Here is a 17,258-nt window from a genome sequence, read left to right as displayed (position 1 = left end):
TAAAGCAAAAAAGTCTGCATTTGGAAAAAGGAAGGGCAGTGGAGCAAAAAATTTACACACTACACACCCAAGTTTGAGTCATATATATCAGAGATTTCTACATGGGCATCGATTCTTCAGAAATTCATTAGGTTACGTTAAGGCACTAAAAACGACAAAGACTAGGTCTAGACACTACAGTTACTACAGTACAGACTTCGAGTTTCATTAACGTCTGATTTGGTTCCAAAACAAAATAACCCTGTCTTTAGAATAACTTAGCATGAAAACAGGATTCAGAAACAGCTAACCCAGTTCTGTCCAAAGTTCACAATATAGCTATTAATACATTAAGGGGCATGAACACAATAAGAGACTACCAAAATAGTTTCTGGTAAAAATGTTTCATCATCATTTACAGTTTGCCTTGTACCTGAACAATACTGTACAGGATTACCGGTGCACAAAAATCTGGAACCACCCTCAAGCTATGAGAGGATTCTGTCTGCCATGATTTTCTTAAAGTGGACATTTCCCCAACTTTCACTATATAGATATATAATGTTCAGATATCAGATGTGTTAAAATCTGGTCTGGTTCTCAAAAGTCTTCCACTCAGATATAGCTCCATAACAACACTATAACTGTGGAAAAACCGAAGAACTGATTAGTACTCTTGTACAACCTGATAAGTTAACAGCCCCAGCTCTGGCCATGTGCAAATCTGTACTGGCTTTTTCAGTATTACCCTCTTAAAATTCCTTTAAAGCTCAGAATAAAATCAGGGCATTGCCCAAAAATGACTGTCAGAGATAAATATAAATATAAATACCAAACCAGGTGAAAACTGATGAAAAACAAAAACAACAACCCCCCCAAACAACAACAACAACAACAAAAAACCCCTGGGTAACATATAGGTTTGTTGGACAATATTTCAGGTAATGGAGTTAACAAATCCATATTTGTTACAGCCATAAATATATCTAATTCTATTGCATGGTAGTAAGAAATGAAAGAATTTAACGGATAAAGCAGTGGAACTGAATTTTATGAAGCGCGTTTTTACCATGTTTCACACATCCTTACAAGTCCACTTTTCCCATCCTCTGGGTTGAGTGGCCTACCGAAGTTGTCTGACCCGCCCCTCCCCGCCGAAGTTGCGCCTCCCATTCAGCGACTTTCCGCCGTGTGTAGTTATGTGTTGATGCCGTCCATCCCATCTTCTGTCTGCTGAAGCAAATTCAAACCAACTTTTTATTTCTACAGGTACTTTTAAAATGGCTTACACGACTGCAGGCGGGACCAAGAAGAAGGTCTGCTACTACTACGACGGTATGGGACATCCTGAGCGTGTGAATGGGGAGCCCAAACGGAGCCATCTGGCAGGCTAACGCTAGCCAGCTAGTCAGTGTAGCTGCTGGTGAATGTATAGTGTTTAACACTAGCAAGCTAACGAGTAGGCGCTAATGACCATCGTTTGAAAGGTCTCCGCGGTGCAAAGAGAGTATGTGTTAACTGTTAAAATGAGTAAAAGTTTTTAAAAAAATCACCTTACTTAAACCGAGCCAGAGAAAAGAGGAGGGCTTCGGTTAAATTAATGTTGAGAATTAGCGACACAAGCACTCATTGTCACGATTGTTTAACTTATAGTTGCAAACATAGATCGGGCTTTGTGCACCGCGTTACCTCTGTTAAATCAAAATGATTAGGAACTGATGAGTCGTCGTCAGAGTTACATTAGTAAAAATAATAAAGCAAAATGTGCCACTGTTACACACAATTAAGTGCTCAGGCCTTATTGGAACGTATCACTGTGTTGTCTAACATCACACTCTCTCATAAGAGAAACCACTTATTTGTATTCCTCGTGTACAAGGAACATAGTTACAGTATCTTGTCAGAGGTTTGCAGAGACTTGCAGTAAAAACTAACATAGCCCTGCATTCAGTTTACATGTACTAGAACTAGAACCGTGCATTCAGTTTTCCTCTGAATATTTAACAGTCAAATGCTGTGTTATTGTTGTTTTTACGTTGCTTTTTATGTCTCACTAAACACAACAACCCAGTTGTTTTTTCTCTTTTCTACTGTCCGTGCTATTCCTCTGTTCAACCTGAAGTTGCATTTGCTCTTGCACCCATGTCCTGGGAATCAGAATCAGAAAGGGTTTTATTGCCAAATGTTGAGCAGGTTTACAACATTAGGAAATTGCTGCGGTACTTAGTGCAAAACATACTGTTATACAACTCTTAAATAGACATAAAAATAAGAATTAAAAGTGCTAAGAGGATAGATATGTACATGAGTGCAGGTGGTGATCAGTGCCGAACATGGAATGATGCAGTGAACACAGTGAACACAGTGTAGGGTCATGTGTTAGTGGTGGGAACAGTCATATGGTTATTGTTCATGAGTCCAACAGCAGAGGGGAAGAAACTGTTCTTGTGGCGAGAGGTTCTGGTGCGAATGGACCGGAGCCTCCTGCCTGGGGGGAGCAGGTCAAACAGACTGTGTCCAGGGTGAGAAGGGTCAGCTGTGATCCAAGCTGCACGCCCCAGTGTCCTGGAGGTGTACAGGTCCTGCAGAGATGGGAGTTTGCAGCCAATCACCTTCTCAGCAGAGCGCACAACACGCTGCAGTCTCTGTTTGTCCCTGATAGTGGCTCCAGCGTACCACACGGTGATGGAGGAGGTGAGGATGGACTCGATGATTGCGGTGTAGAATTGCATCATCGTCCGTGTTGGCAGGTTGAATTTCTTCAGCTGCCTCAGGAAGTACATCCTCTGCTGGGCTTTCTTTATGACGGAGGTGATGGTGGGCTCCCACTTCAGGTCCTGGGTGATGGTGGTACCCAGGAAGCGGAATGAGTCCACAGAGGTGATGAGGGTGTCAGTCAGGATGATGGGGGGGAGTGGGGCTGTGTGCTTCCTGAAGTCCACAATAATCTCCACTGTCTTCTGGGCATTCAGCACCAGGTTGTTGTGGCTGCACCAGGGAAGGTGGCTACAGCCCCATGAACTTTATACTTTTTAATAATATTGGCAACTGAGATCAGCAGTACATTCACAGTCTGAAGGTGTAGTGAGCTATTGTAGGATAACTGCACGTGCAGGTAAAATTGAAGTAAACATCACTATTTGACCTGCACAATCTTGTGATCTACTTCTTGGTGGTAAGCATCCATAGTTTTTCAGTTACATTAAAAATGCTTGAATTATACTTATGGTATTACACTGTGAATGATGTTGCTGTTGTTCCCCGCTGTTGTTGTTTTGAGAAAAACTCGGTTTTCCCTTTGCTTTTCTGTTATTTGCTGTTCTAGCATTATGTTTGTGTCATGCTAGTTGCTAAGTTAGCAGCCACAGAATACCTCAAAGATGTAAAACAGTTAATACCTTAACATATGGGGGTTTCATTTGGTCTTTTTGTTTGTGGTCAGGATTAGAGCAGGAACAGCCAAGAATTAAGAAGGGGGAAAAAGAAACACAGTACACAATTGGCAGGTTGTCAATTTTGATGAAAAGTACAAAATGTGCTGTTTTTATAGAATGTGTAAATAAGTGTAAAATCTCTTTTGTTGCTCAGACAAAAGCATCCATTTTTATTTTCATTCGCAGCTTAAATTAATAATTATTATCGAATGGAAATGTGTTTCTTATCTTGTTCCTTTTGTCTTTGCAGGTGACATAGGAAATTATTACTATGGACAGGGGCACCCCATGAAACCCCATCGTATCCGGATGACCCACAACTTACTTCTGAACTATGGACTGTACAGGAAGATGGAGGTCTATGTATGTTTTCCAAGCATGTGACACTAAGCATGCCATATGTTCTGGCCTTCCTTGTTGTAGTTTCCACCCAGCTTGTATGTCTTGTGTTTCAGAGGCCACACAAAGCGACTGCAGACGAGATGACAAAATATCACAGTGATGACTACATCAAGTTCCTCCGATCCATACGACCAGACAACATGTCAGAGTTCAGCAAACAGATGCAGAGGTGTAAGTCATCGTGTCCTCTTTGGGACATTACAGAATTTTGTGTACTATTCCAAGTACGGAATACAAGGAGCTCCTCTGCCCTTCTGTTTCCATTCATAGTGCTCAAACAAAATTTTGAACACCTTCCTGTTTTTTGGTTTCCTATTTATTTATGTATTTATTTACTCTGCAGTCAATGTTGGGGAGGACTGTCCAGTATTCGATGGCTTGTTTGAGTTCTGCCAACTGTCTGCTGGTGGTTCAGCTGGTAAGTCGTGCTAATGATGAATCAGATGTTGCTAAGCGGTCATATAAAAGGTCTTGATAAGTCAGTTGAGTCAAGCAATCTGAATATTTATGTTAAAGATATACTGTGACACAGTTTTATTCATTCTGTTGCAACTGCAAAGGTGTTAAATAGTCTGTAGTAGGGTTGTCAAAAAATAGATACTCAGATCCTAACTGACACTAAAACTGACGATTGGATTAGTTACTTATTTATAGCAGTATCAGTACCCACAGTGCTGTCTTTGCCTCTGCTAGTTGACACACTACTTCCCACAGAACCACAGCAGACAAGCAGGAACATGCACCACGTGATGACATTCACAACACTCACAATATTTTGTGTGGAACATCAGGAAGTCATTGAGCTCCTGTTTCAGCAACATTAGACCTATCTGTAACAACAGTCCTGCCTATCTAACATTAATAGACACTGCCAATTTAACAGAGTAACAAAATTATTTGTATCTAAAAAGTCTTGTGGTTCTCAGTCATTTCTACATTGTCTTTGGAAGGATAATATTCCTAAAGACATGACTGTCTTTGGAATAAGAGGTCAGGATTGAATCCCCTACAAAAATGAATCCTACTCTTGTCTTGTGTACCTTTGTGAACCACCTTTGTAATCCTGAGGATTTGGTGGGACTCCTGAAGTTCCCTCACTAAACCCCAAATCCTGCTTTGTGGTACAAGTTACAAGCACTGTGTTTGTTGACAAGTCATCAACCAGAGTAGAATGAAACATGATCTGTATAGTTAGCACCAACCATTTTTATAAATAGTCCTCTATAAAAGGACAGACAGAAAGCTGTAATTGCTCATGTCGGACCTTGTTACTGTCAGTCAAATCCTTGAGAAACAAAGTCAGTGCAGTGGTCATTAGACTGAGGCAGCAAATTCTTTTTATTGTCACCTGTTCCCGGAGAGCACAGTTACAGGAACAAGTTCTTGGCTTTCAGTTGTCCAGCTGTTTCAGTGCCAGCCTTGACTAAAAATGTTTCCAGTAATGATAACAAAGTTAGACTAAGTGACTTATTAATTAACTCATCAGATATATATCAGTTTCTTTACAAACCGCATAATCAAACATGTTTCCTGTTGTGTACAGCTGGCTCAGTGAAGCTGAACCGACAGCAGACAGACATTGCAGTGAATTGGGCAGGAGGACTCCACCATGCAAAGAAATCGGAGGCCTCAGGGTTCTGTTACGTCAATGACATTGTGCTGGCCATCCTGGAGCTGCTCAAGTGAGAATATTTCCCATCTACATATAAAAATTCATTAAATGAAAGCAGGTGGAAGACCCATTTCTCACAGCATTGTTTCTATGCAGTGTTTGTACTCATCTGAGCTCTGTCTGTGGCCCTCTTTACCAGATACCACCAGAGGGTGCTGTACATCGACATAGACATCCACCATGGAGATGGAGTGGAGGAGGCCTTCTACACAACAGACAGAGTTATGACTGTGTCCTTCCATAAATATGGGGAGTACTTCCCTGGAACTGGTGACCTTCGGGTGAGCCTTACACTTTTCCTTCAGCTGGTTACTAAGAAGTCATAATTTCTTAATTGAAAACAGCAAAACTCTGTATGATGCTATCATAGGATAGTTTTGCATGTGTGTGAGTATTTATTTTTTGTTTTTGTTCATGGAAAGATATAAGGGCTTTGTTAATTTGGTGCAGCTAACACATGCATTTGTACACTGCTGAGGAGTCTATACTTCAGTTTGCAGATTATTCAGTATGCACTTTTTTGTCTTTTTTACCTTTAGGATATTGGAGCTGGAAAAGGCAAATATTACGCTGTCAACTTCCCACTGCGGGATGGCATAGATGACAAGTCATATGAGCAAATCTTCAAGCCTGTGAGTTCCACAAACGCTTGTGTTCCACTGCAAATATAACTGACCCTTTAAAAGTCACAGCACTTCATTTGTTCGCTCCTCCCAAATGGTCTAAAAGTCTGAACTGATCCAGAAGGAAATGATTAAATAGTAATATATATATATATAATTTAGGGATGTCCGCAACTAGTTGCCCAGCTGACTACCGTCGCTGTCGTCACTAGTCAGTACCAGACTTGCTAGTCTAATTGTTATACTTGTTAAAATTTTAATTGATGCCCAATGCTGCCATCTGCCACCAGGTGGCAGATTTTTGTTGGGAAACGCCATGAATCTGTCAATCTAGGCCAGTGTTAGGCAACTCCAGGCCTCAAGTGCCAGTGTCCTACAGGTTTTAGATATCACCCTGGATCACACCTGAATCACACTACCAGGCCTCTAGAGAACTTCAAGACATTTTGAGGAGGTATTTTAGCCATTTAAATCAGCTGTGTTGGATCAAGGACACATCCAAAACCTGCAGTACACTGGCCTTTGAGGCGTGGAGTTGCCTACCCCTGATCTAGGCTAACATTATTAGAATGAGATCGCGGATACAGTTGGAGGAAATTAGCTTTCTCTGACAGGATGCGATAGGGTGATGAGTTAGATCATTTGGGACGACTTCAGAGTAGAGTCAACGCTTCTCCATATTGAAAGGAGATGGCTAAGGCTGTCGCCTCCAGTGTAAGGTGTTCCAACCGGGCGTTTATCTGGGACATGCTTGGGAGATTACGTCTGGGAATGGCTAAACGTTTTCTGGATAAGCTGGTGGAGGTGGCGAGAGGGAGGTCTGGGCTTCCCTGCTGCTTCCCCCACGACCCAACTTTAGATTGTCTTAGTTTTGTTTCTTAGTTTTAGACTAGTTGGGCAGTCTAATTTTTTTTCCCATGACTAGTCGACTAGGAAATTGATCACCAGGAACATCTCTAATATAATTAATAATTAAATATATTGCTGGGGAAAAAAACAACAGATAAAATAATTGTATTTTCAAAGGCAAACCAATAGAGAATTATCATGTTGTCTTTTAGGTCACTGTTCTGATTTTAATTCTAGCTACAGCAGGCAATTCAAATCTAAAGTACTGTAGTCACATAGGAGACAGATAGCTACTCTTGGTTTTTTTTTATTGATGCTTGCAGCTGGCACTCAGTAACATTTATAGGTGTAAGTATTTTCTATTCTTCTTTTCAGATGCACAATTTGTGTATCTAGTGTGAATCTATTGAAACAGCGTGCCAGCAGAAGCATTACAGTGCAATAGTAGTGACATGTTTTTATCCTGTGACACAGCGTAAGTCAAATATTAGCACAAAATTAGCTTAGGCAGTGTTTTCACAAGCATATTGTTGCAAAATTCTGTGCTTTATTGGAAGATGTTGAAGCAGCTCCCTTCTTAGATACAAAATTTGTGTTGCATGGCTCTTGCTCTTAGACGCAAACAGGCTTGTGTCGTCATTATGTTTAAAAGAAATTATGGTGCTTCCTTAAGTCTAAACAATTAGAGATAAATATAAAGGTGTTGACAAGGAGTCACAGATTTTTCTACTTTGATTGCGTAGGTGATGGCTAAGGTGATGGAGATGTACCAGCCCAGTGCTGTGGTTCTTCAGTGTGGTGCAGACTCTCTCTCAGGAGACCGCCTCGGCTGCTTTAACCTCACCATCCGAGGTAAACATACACAGTACAGTAATGCTGAATGATGTAATGAAGTGATGTCACAAACCATACTGAATGTCTTGCATTTTGTGTGTTTTTCCTGGGTTTTTTAATCCTAAAAGGGCATGCCAAATGTGTGGAATACATCAAGTCCTTCAACCTGCCACTGCTCATGCTGGGTGGAGGAGGATACACCATTCGAAATGTGGCCCGATGCTGGACCTATGAGACAGCTGTGGCTCTGGACACTGACATCCCTGACGGTTAGTCACTTTTTCCATGTCAGTGAATGACAGTAGTTAAAATTGTCTTGGATTTCTTTGCTTTCTTTGTCATACAAGAAAGAAGAAAAAAGCTAAGTGGCAATCTGGTTGACCGAACCGACACTTAATAGGTGTCCTACATTAATAAAAAGAGCGATTAGTTTAACTCGCCACATCATTGAGGTGACCAGGGCTGTTCTTTGTCACTGACTCTTTTCATAGCTTCAATGAACAGAATTTCTAGGTGCAGCCCGGAGTTAGAGGGTCTCAAGTTCGGTGGTCTCAGAATAACCTCTCTGCTTTTTGCAGACGATGTGGTTTTGTTCACTTCATCAAGCTATGACCTCCAGCTTGCACTTGGGTGGTTTGCAACTGAGTTTGAAGTTAGTTGAGATGAGAACGAGCAACTCGAAGTCTGAGGCCATGCTTCTCAGGTGGAATTGAATTGAAAATTGAACTGATGGTTGAACAGATCCAAGATGGTTAACACACACATACAGTCCATATGGTTAACTTAAATTTGGGTGCTATCTATTTAGGGCAGCAGTGCTTTATAGCCTTGTTGAGTAGTTGTGCACACCACTTAACTGATATATTATCTAATTATTACTTAAAGTAGAGCCTGCTGAGGCTGAAATAATCTGGGTGTATAAAGACCTCTATAGCCACTCTTGATCTCTGTGTGAAGTTAGAGACTGCGGGCTACATTAGCAGTTACTAGCTTCTTAAGAATTGGTGCCAGAGGAGTGTACTATGCTTGCCATAGACAAGCCTGACTCAACGAAGCCTAAAAAACAAAATAAATATGACTGCAGGACCATATGTATATTGTTTTTAAATTTTGCAGGTAAAGATCAAATAAGTGGAGCATGTCAAACAGTGATGCTGGTCATTTAAAGTTTAATGTGTGTGTCTGTAGCCTGCAGTGTGGGGCTTGTTGGAGGTGATGGAATTTTTAGTTAACTTCACCTCAGGGAAGGGCCAGCCTGCTTCCTGCCTTTGCTCACAAGGAGCTGAGTCAGCAGACTGTCAGATTTCCACATAAAGAGGGGGGATGTAATCAGAGCGTGGAATGGGACAGCAGTTCTCTTAACGGGATTTCAACACATTAACTAACCTCCCTACACTTCTCTTCATCTTGCCCTCACTCATGATCAGTGTAGGTTATAAAGCTTTCTTTTAATGTGATTCCTCATTTGACAGATTTTCTCCAGCAGGTTTTTTTTCTCATCTCAACGATGTTTCTGTTGTAGAACTGCCATACAATGACTACTTTGAGTACTTCGGGCCTGACTTCAAGCTCCACATCAGCCCCTCCAACATGTCCAACCAGAACTCACAGGAATATATGGACAAAATCAAGTATGTCAAATGTGAAACTATTTGTTTTCTTTCTAGAACTGCCAGAATTCCAAGCCTAGAACTGCTGGAGATTTGGAATAATTGTGGAAAAAGAATGTTATTGACAAGTTCAAAATACATTTTGGACAGTGTGGTATTAGTTGAATTAAAATAAAGAAGGAATGAAAACAGATTGAACTTAGAAAGCTGACCTCACAGTTGGCTAACTAATAAATGAATTGTTGTAAAAGTTAGATAGTCACCGTCCAGAACTGGACCTGCAGCTTCTCCACTGTCCACGCTGCCCCACCTCAGTCCGTAGCCCTTCACCTCCTCTGCGCTGCTTCTCAGGCCTGAAACCCACCCTGAGAGCCATCCAGTTCGGTGGCTGTGCTCCAGATTTGACTCTTTATTTGCTCAGATTAGTTCTCCACCCTCTGGATTCTCTGCTCATTTCATTTCCCCTGCTCCTCCATACAGCCAACAATCTGCCCAGTACTCCACACATTCAGACACACTCTCAACACTCTGACGCCTCTGCCTGGCAAAACATCTATCACCGACCCATTCAGTTCTACAGTCATTATTCCCCTTATATATTAATCTGTCAGTCAACTGGTTAACTGTACTTATATCAGCCTTCATATCAATTCAGCTTTTTCAGTTCTATTCTATTCTGTTCTATTTATCACTGAAACACAACAACATCGATTTGAAGTTCTTTAAGACCCACAATAACAGGCAGAAAACGTTGACTTGCTATGAGCAAGCAGCAGTGGAAAGGAAACAACCACCTTCACATTATAATGTCAAAATGTTGCTAGGCTAGAAAAGTGATGTACAACAACAATTGATTAATAAAGAAATTGAAATGCAAATGATCAGTATGTGACTTTTCAGGCAGCGGCTGTTTGAGAACCTGCGGATGCTGCCTCATGCTCCAGGGGTTCAGATGCAAGCCATCCCGGAGGATGCTGTCCCAGACGACACAGTGGATGAGGACACAGAGGATCCTGACAAACGCTTGTCCAGTAAGACCATCATTCGTTTTCACAAAGCATCGGCTTCTATGGCGTACGTTGCATTTTTGGTTATAGCTTCTTTGGCAAGCCTCTTTCTGCTGTCGTCTACAATTATTTTCTGAGACAAGATGGGGGAACAGGCACAAAACAGAGAAATAAGAAAAGCCTTCTGAGACACTAAGTGGCAAACAAGGTGGAAAATAAGACAGAGGGGGATGTTATCAGTGTAGTTCTGCAGTATCTTCATTTCTGCAATGCAGCCTGTACCACATTAGCCTTACGGTCCCATTACTCTGGCTCTCAACTTATGAAATGATCAAAAATGTTTTGAATCAAAGGGTGAAGAACAGTATTGAGTGGGAACACTAAAATTGGAAAATGCCTGCAGTGTTTACCCAGACATGTTTGTAATTTAGACCAGGGGTCGGCAACCCTGGGCACTTGTGAAGGGTTAACTGATGGCACGACACGCAGTGAATTAATCTGAGAAGGTGTATTAAAAATAAATGGCCGGGCCACCGGTGCACATCGCAAATTAGCTCGCATAGACACATTAGTTGTGCTGCTTCTTAATGACGGTATCTTAGCTAACAACCCCCAACTACCAGATTCAACTTTTAATTGCCTAAAAATCACGTAGCCTACCGGTGAGAGGGACGTTGCTAGCTGGCAGTTTTTTCAAGCGATGTTGAAATTTCCACATTCCGACACTTCAAATGCTTCAGGAGCTTTCCGCTCAGCGCAGCATCAGCACCACGGACATGCACACAAATATAATACTGCACTATGCCAACATCTGCAAACAAAAATAGTTCCATAAAGTTGTTCTATATAGTGTGCAACGGTTGATATAGAGCGTTATTAAATTTATTGCTAATGCAATGCTTGATATGGCACATTGACTTCTGGGGAAATTTTAGATGTCACTCATCATCAGAAAGGTTGCCGACCCCTGCTTTAGACCCATAGAAGAAAGGACCCCAGGTTTGGAAAAAAGGAGCAGCAGTACTGCATATGCATTATTATGCTGTGTTACAACTCACTCACTCAAACTCACCAGAGTTTGGTGTTTGATTGCAGTTCGTGCTACAGATAAGAGAATAGCCTGTGACGAAGAGTTCTCCGACTCTGAGGATGAAGGGGAAGGAGGCAGGAGGAACACAGCCAATCACAAGAAAGGAGCCAAAAGGCCCAGAGTGGACGAGGACAAACAGGAAGGAGAGGAGAAGAAAGCTGGTTGGTTACTTTGATGCTTACTCGATTGTTGTTATTAACAGTGTAACAATGTGTAACGCTGGGTGTGATTAAAAGGTTTCTTTCTTCCCCATTTTCCCCACCTTAGATATAAAAGAAGAAGAGAAGACAAAAGACAGCAGTGCTGAGAAGACTGACTCAAAGAGGTGAATGTTTGAATTCATTCACACACTGAGTGTTCTCGCTCCTTTTTAAATGCAGTTACTGCATGCTTTTTCAAACTGAGTATGAGGTTGTGTTGTGCATGACAAGCAGAGCTTTTATATGCACAAATCTGATTAGGGCACAATACTTCAAAGATGTGGAGAGACTGTGGGATTGTTTTCATTTTTCATGAAGTTATTTTTACTGTGACATCAAAACAAAAGATGCTTCAGAAACTCAAGTGAAAGTCATATTGGGCAAACCAAAGCGCCAGTGCAGTCAGCTGTTGCTCTGATCCTGAGCTGTACCTTGCTCAACCACTGGGCTTCCACAGTATGTGCACACATTAGTAGCCTGTTGTTCTAATGTTATATGTAGCCAGTACTTAACTCATCACTATAGCAACATTTCTGTTGTTTAAACTAATTGATTTTTCTTCCTCTGCAGTGTGAAAACCGAGCAGACCAGCAGTATCTAAAGTGTTCTTATCCAAAGATCTTAACTGGTGTTGTCCAGCCTCGAGGATCCTGCACTTCCCTGAAACAGCATTAAGAAGCATTATATTTATTATGACTCTTCGTTTTCTACTTGTAAATTGTCTCTTTGTGTTGTGTGTCAGTGGTTATCCTGAATTCAGCCCTTGAATTTGCCAGATTTGATGCTCTTTAAACCATGTGAATCCAATGTGCTTAATCTTCTGAATCAGCTCTTTTGTCGTTAAACAAGGGTTTAAACCCTTACATGAACCTGTAATGATTTTACAGCTGAATTTTGATATTTTGTTTTTGTCAATAAAATTTTTTTATACTGTTGTCTTTGAGATTGTTCTTGCAGCTCATCACAGATTCATGTTCTGAACATGTTCAGCCACAAGGGGGCTTTCTAACCCGGGAAAAGGCATCACAGTACATGCAGTTTATTTCCCAGACACAGGTGGAATGAAGGATTATTACTGGCATGCATATGTAATGCATAGCTTTCATACAGTGTTGCTGTGATGGAAGCCCACCTCAGGCAGTAACTAGGAGTAACTAGTGACCCAAACTAGTGAACTTGGTCATTTTCATTCAGCTTCTTCATTCATATAACAAGCTGAATGAGAAGGAAGTATTGACCACTTATCAGTTTCCGGTCTATTATAAATATTTTGCTCATAGTTCTGAGAAGTGGTTTTCCAGAATAGTGAATTGCGTATCCTTTTTGCTGGACAACAGCCTGCAGTTGTTTGTTGTAGTTTTCAACGAGTCATGCGCATATCTCCTGAGCAATCCCAGGCCCATTCTTTGACAAATCTCTCAGGCTCCTCCATATTTGATGGTCTTCTGGCATGTACCTTGCTCTTTAGTTCAAAACTCCCTGAAAAGCCTTTAGTTAATCCAAAATGCTGAATTAAGAGTGCTGACAGGGACTAGAAAGAGAGAGCATATTTCTCCTATACTGGCTTCACTTCATTAGCTCCCACTTAAAATTCTTCTCCTTACATGCAAGCAATGTTCCCTCTAATTTTTCATGTGTCTGAGCGATCGCACAAACTCCCTGAGCGATCCCTTGGACCACTGTGAGCGACATCAGACGTGTGCACTTTGGTCACGCCAGCATCGAATCCATCCAAGTTACATGGTTTATTAAAAAAATCAAATTACAGCATTTACATTTTTGTTAGACTACTTTAAATTAACTACTTTAGCCCACTTACAATGAAAATGTAAAAAAATCTTGTTCATGACCTGTGTAGTATGTTAACACTATTGGAAGTAAAAAAAACTTGAACTCCATATAAACAACACTCCAATAAACATTTCAAACTATTTACAGAACAATCAGGTGTTCTGCATCAAATTTGATGCCACACAAATTATTTGTGCCACTCCAAAAAATAATTTCTGTCCACTATGAGATAAAGGAGAACAACAAAAGCCTGATACCTGCAGGCCTGACAACAGCAGATGTATCACTCCTGCAACACGTGTAACATTCAGCAGTCGCCTCATTGTTCTGACACACACAACAAAACTATTGACTACACCACACACTAACTACACAAGATTTGCGCTAAACGTCGCAAATCTATCACATCTCAAAACACCGCCGTCACTCCTAAAACTTCCCCCTTCCTAAACAACTAAATACCATGTTGCCATAATTTTTTGATTGGTCGACATGGTATATTTTTCAACCAATAGGAAAGGGTGGGGTTTTTTTGGTTTTGTTTTTGCTCTCAAGTGGAGATGCTTTCAAGCGTTTTCCTTATAAAACGCCGTTTTTACCGTTTCTTCCCGCAGTAAATATAAACAACGATAGGATTCAGGAGGAAAACCAAACATTGCATAACTCTGGTTTGTTAAGATTCATAAATTGAGGGGGATTCCAAAATAACGACCACTGATCCGGCCGGGTGCAATTAGACGACATTTTAATGAATACACGCAGCGTGGAGCCAACACTGTACAGATTCAGTGTTGAACTCTCTTACAATAGTCAGAACACAGTATTTATAGGGGTGAAACAGTACAGCCCCTCTCCTGTTGTCAGGCAGATTCAGTAAAACATACGTCAGTCCAAAACCACAATGACTTTTAACATAGTTTAAAAAGAACATCGTCTTGTCTCCATCCAGGTGCTTCCCCTCAGCTCGCCTTCGCTGTCGCTTGTCTCTGGAACATCCTGCACCTGCTTCTTCATCAAACAGTCACATATGCACGCACAATTTTGCAGTTGCAAGCAAAAAATAATTAACTTTTACCTATATAACTGAGTCTTTCTCTGATGTGTGTATGTGTGTGTATGTGTCAGCCTCTGCTTGCACTTTGTTTCACCTCTCAGCTCCCCAGCTAGACCTTGTAACCTTTCCACCAGACAGAAGGCCAGCACGTACACAACTGAAACTCTGTGTAATTTCTAGACTAAATGTCACACTCAAATGATGTTACTCAAAATATAAACGAGACTGCTTAACTCTTAAAACTTTAAACTTTAAAACTTAATCAAAGCTTAATCAAAGATATAAATGCATAATAAAATAACCTGCTCAAAATACTTGCACTCAGACTCTGCTTTCGGTTTCACTTTTGCAAAGCATACTCTGCACAAGCCTGTGTCTCCTGTCAAGACCTTGTAGGCCTAAAGTTAGACCTTCTCTTCTATAAAATAATGTGGCCAGGAAGTACGTATTCAGATTATAAATTTAAATCTCAATAGGTTTTATGTGGCCTATCAACACAATTTAAAAACTGGTACAAAGTCCACACTTTTTCCGTTCCGTCTGTCCTGCTCACATCTCCACTTTGTAGTGATGTGTCGTTCGCGAACGAAATGGCTCTTAGAGCCGGATCTTTGACGTGAACGACGCGAGCCAGCTCCTTGTCGCGAGCCGTGGGTTTTTTTTTCTTTCTCACACCCTCTCTCTCGCACTTTTTTTCCGCTTCACTCCGCATGCGAGCCTTGTGCTTTGCGCTGGGATGAGGGGGGAGGGGCGGTAGTTACACTCAGTAGCACAGGAACAGAGCGGGAGAGAGAGAGAGAGAAAGAGCCAGGGACAACAACATCACATTAGAAAGGTATAGTAATCATCCACAACATTTTATGTGGAGTGAATAAATAAAAGTATATTTACGGTGGCCCCTAGAGACAAAGCACATGCAAACGTCAAAACACGTGCGAACTCTGAAGCACGTACAAACCCTGAAGCACGTACAAACTCCAAAACACGTAAAAACTCCAAAACACGTAAAAACTCCAAAACACGTAAAAGCTCAGAAGCGCGTAAAAACTCCAAAACACGTACAAAACACAACAGAAGTGCTCCAGGATGCTAGGCGCAGTGTTGAGCTTTTGATACCTAGTGGCTACACAAGCCAGCAAGTACCAACGACTGGATTTGGTGTGTGGTACTAACAGGTAAATGAACTTTTTTTTTTTTTGATTATTTGAATATATATGAGTGCTTGTGTATAAATACACAAACAATACACATATGCTTTCAATTGTGTAATTTAAGTGATCTAGGTAGCTCTGTTTTGGAAGTTCAGTTCATGCTAGAAATGTGTTTTGGGGTTTGTACGTGCTTTTTGGAGTTTGTACGTGTTTTGTCTCTAGGGGCCACCGCATATATTTATATATACAAATATATAAATAAAACCACTTTTTTTACATTAGTAATTCCTTTTGTGCATAATTTTATATTATTGTTAATAATAAATTAATTAAAGCAACAAAAAAACCCGAGGAGCCGGTTTGGAGCCGAAAGAGTCGGTTCTTTTCAGTGAGGCGAACCGAAAGAGCCGGTTCTCTAAAAAGAGCCGGAAATCCCATCACTACCACTTTGTCATTAACGTGGCTTCACTCCACATCAGCCACGCCGCTTTGCTAGCTAAAACATCGGTGTCGGCACATAAGGACGCTGTCATAGCCTGTCAACGACGTTGATTAGCTGCGCATATACGAATGTGAATCGCGTGATTGGCTGGACTATGGGATAAGGTGGCATCGTTCTAATCCCAGTCAGGAGCCAGTCGCTTACTGACTAACACTGCAAAACAGAATTTTTAAAGTATTAATTTTAATTTCAATTCAGGTTAGATTTCTTTTTGTGTGCGCAACGCAGATTTTCTGTGCGCAGAGACCGTGCCAGCAGTGCGCAATTGCGCACGCGCGCAGCTTAGACGGAACATTGCATGCAAGGTCTTAAATAATCAGGCCCCATCTTATCTTAATGATCTTATAGTACCATATCACCCCATTAGAGCACTTCGCTCTCAGACTGGGCTCCCTTGTAGTTCCTAATATTTGAAAGTAGAATGGGAGGCAGAGCCTTCTTATCAGGCCCCTCTTCTGTGGAACCAGCTTCCATTGTGGATTCAGGAGGCAGACACCATCTGTACTTTTTAGATTAGGGCTTTCTTCCTGTTAAAAGGGAGTTTTTCCTTCCCGCTGTCACCAAAGCACTTGGTCATAGTTGGTCATCTAATTTTGGGGGTTTTCTCTGTTTTCTTTGTATTATTATAACGTCTTTACCTTCCAGTATAAAGTCTCTTGAGCCAACTGTTGTTGTGTTTTGGCGCTACATAAATAAAACTCAATTGAGATCACCTCAAAGATTTTCAAAGGGGTTTAAGTCAGGGGTTGGTGCAGGCTGGTCAGTAATGTGTGACTTTAACCTTGACCCAATTTTCATCCAAATTAAATCAGTTCAAGCTGGTTTTTGATATCAACCATCACATAACATTTGAAGTGAAATATTAAAAACTGTGGACGCTAGCCTGCTAACAAACAGACAAATGGAACCGAGTTGATAACCCCTCCCTTTGGAGGGAGGAAAATTGGTTTGCTACTACATATTTGACACATTCCTCAATTAATCTGAAATCTTGAATCAAGTGTGATGGCCTAGAGAGTTATTTATTCCATTGGATAACCAATGGCACTAACAGATTTTT

At 41.1% G+C, this 17,258-nt stretch overlaps 1 protein-coding gene across 1 annotated transcript; it reads left to right on the top strand.

The window, feature by feature from the left end:
- Nucleotides 1-1,121: 1,121 nt before the first annotated feature.
- LOC134643450 (histone deacetylase 2) lies at nt 1,122-12,627 on the top strand. Its single transcript, XM_063495815.1, has 14 exons — nt 1,122-1,314; nt 3,664-3,776; nt 3,869-3,986; nt 4,159-4,233; nt 5,359-5,497; nt 5,627-5,768; nt 6,027-6,119; nt 7,703-7,811; nt 7,922-8,062; nt 9,316-9,424; nt 10,304-10,434; nt 11,506-11,661; nt 11,768-11,825; nt 12,271-12,627. Exons 1-14 carry the CDS (start codon nt 1,260-1,262, stop codon nt 12,299-12,301), a joined length of 1,470 nt encoding a protein of 489 aa, XP_063351885.1. The 5' UTR covers nt 1,122-1,259; the 3' UTR covers nt 12,302-12,627.
- Nucleotides 12,628-17,258: the final 4,631 nt, after the last annotated feature.

This window comes from Pelmatolapia mariae, linkage group LG15, assembly GCF_036321145.2.
Source record: "Pelmatolapia mariae isolate MD_Pm_ZW linkage group LG15, Pm_UMD_F_2, whole genome shotgun sequence".
NCBI lineage: Eukaryota > Metazoa > Chordata > Actinopteri > Cichliformes > Cichlidae > Pelmatolapia > Pelmatolapia mariae.
This window is presented reverse-complemented; position numbering and strand designations above follow the sequence as displayed.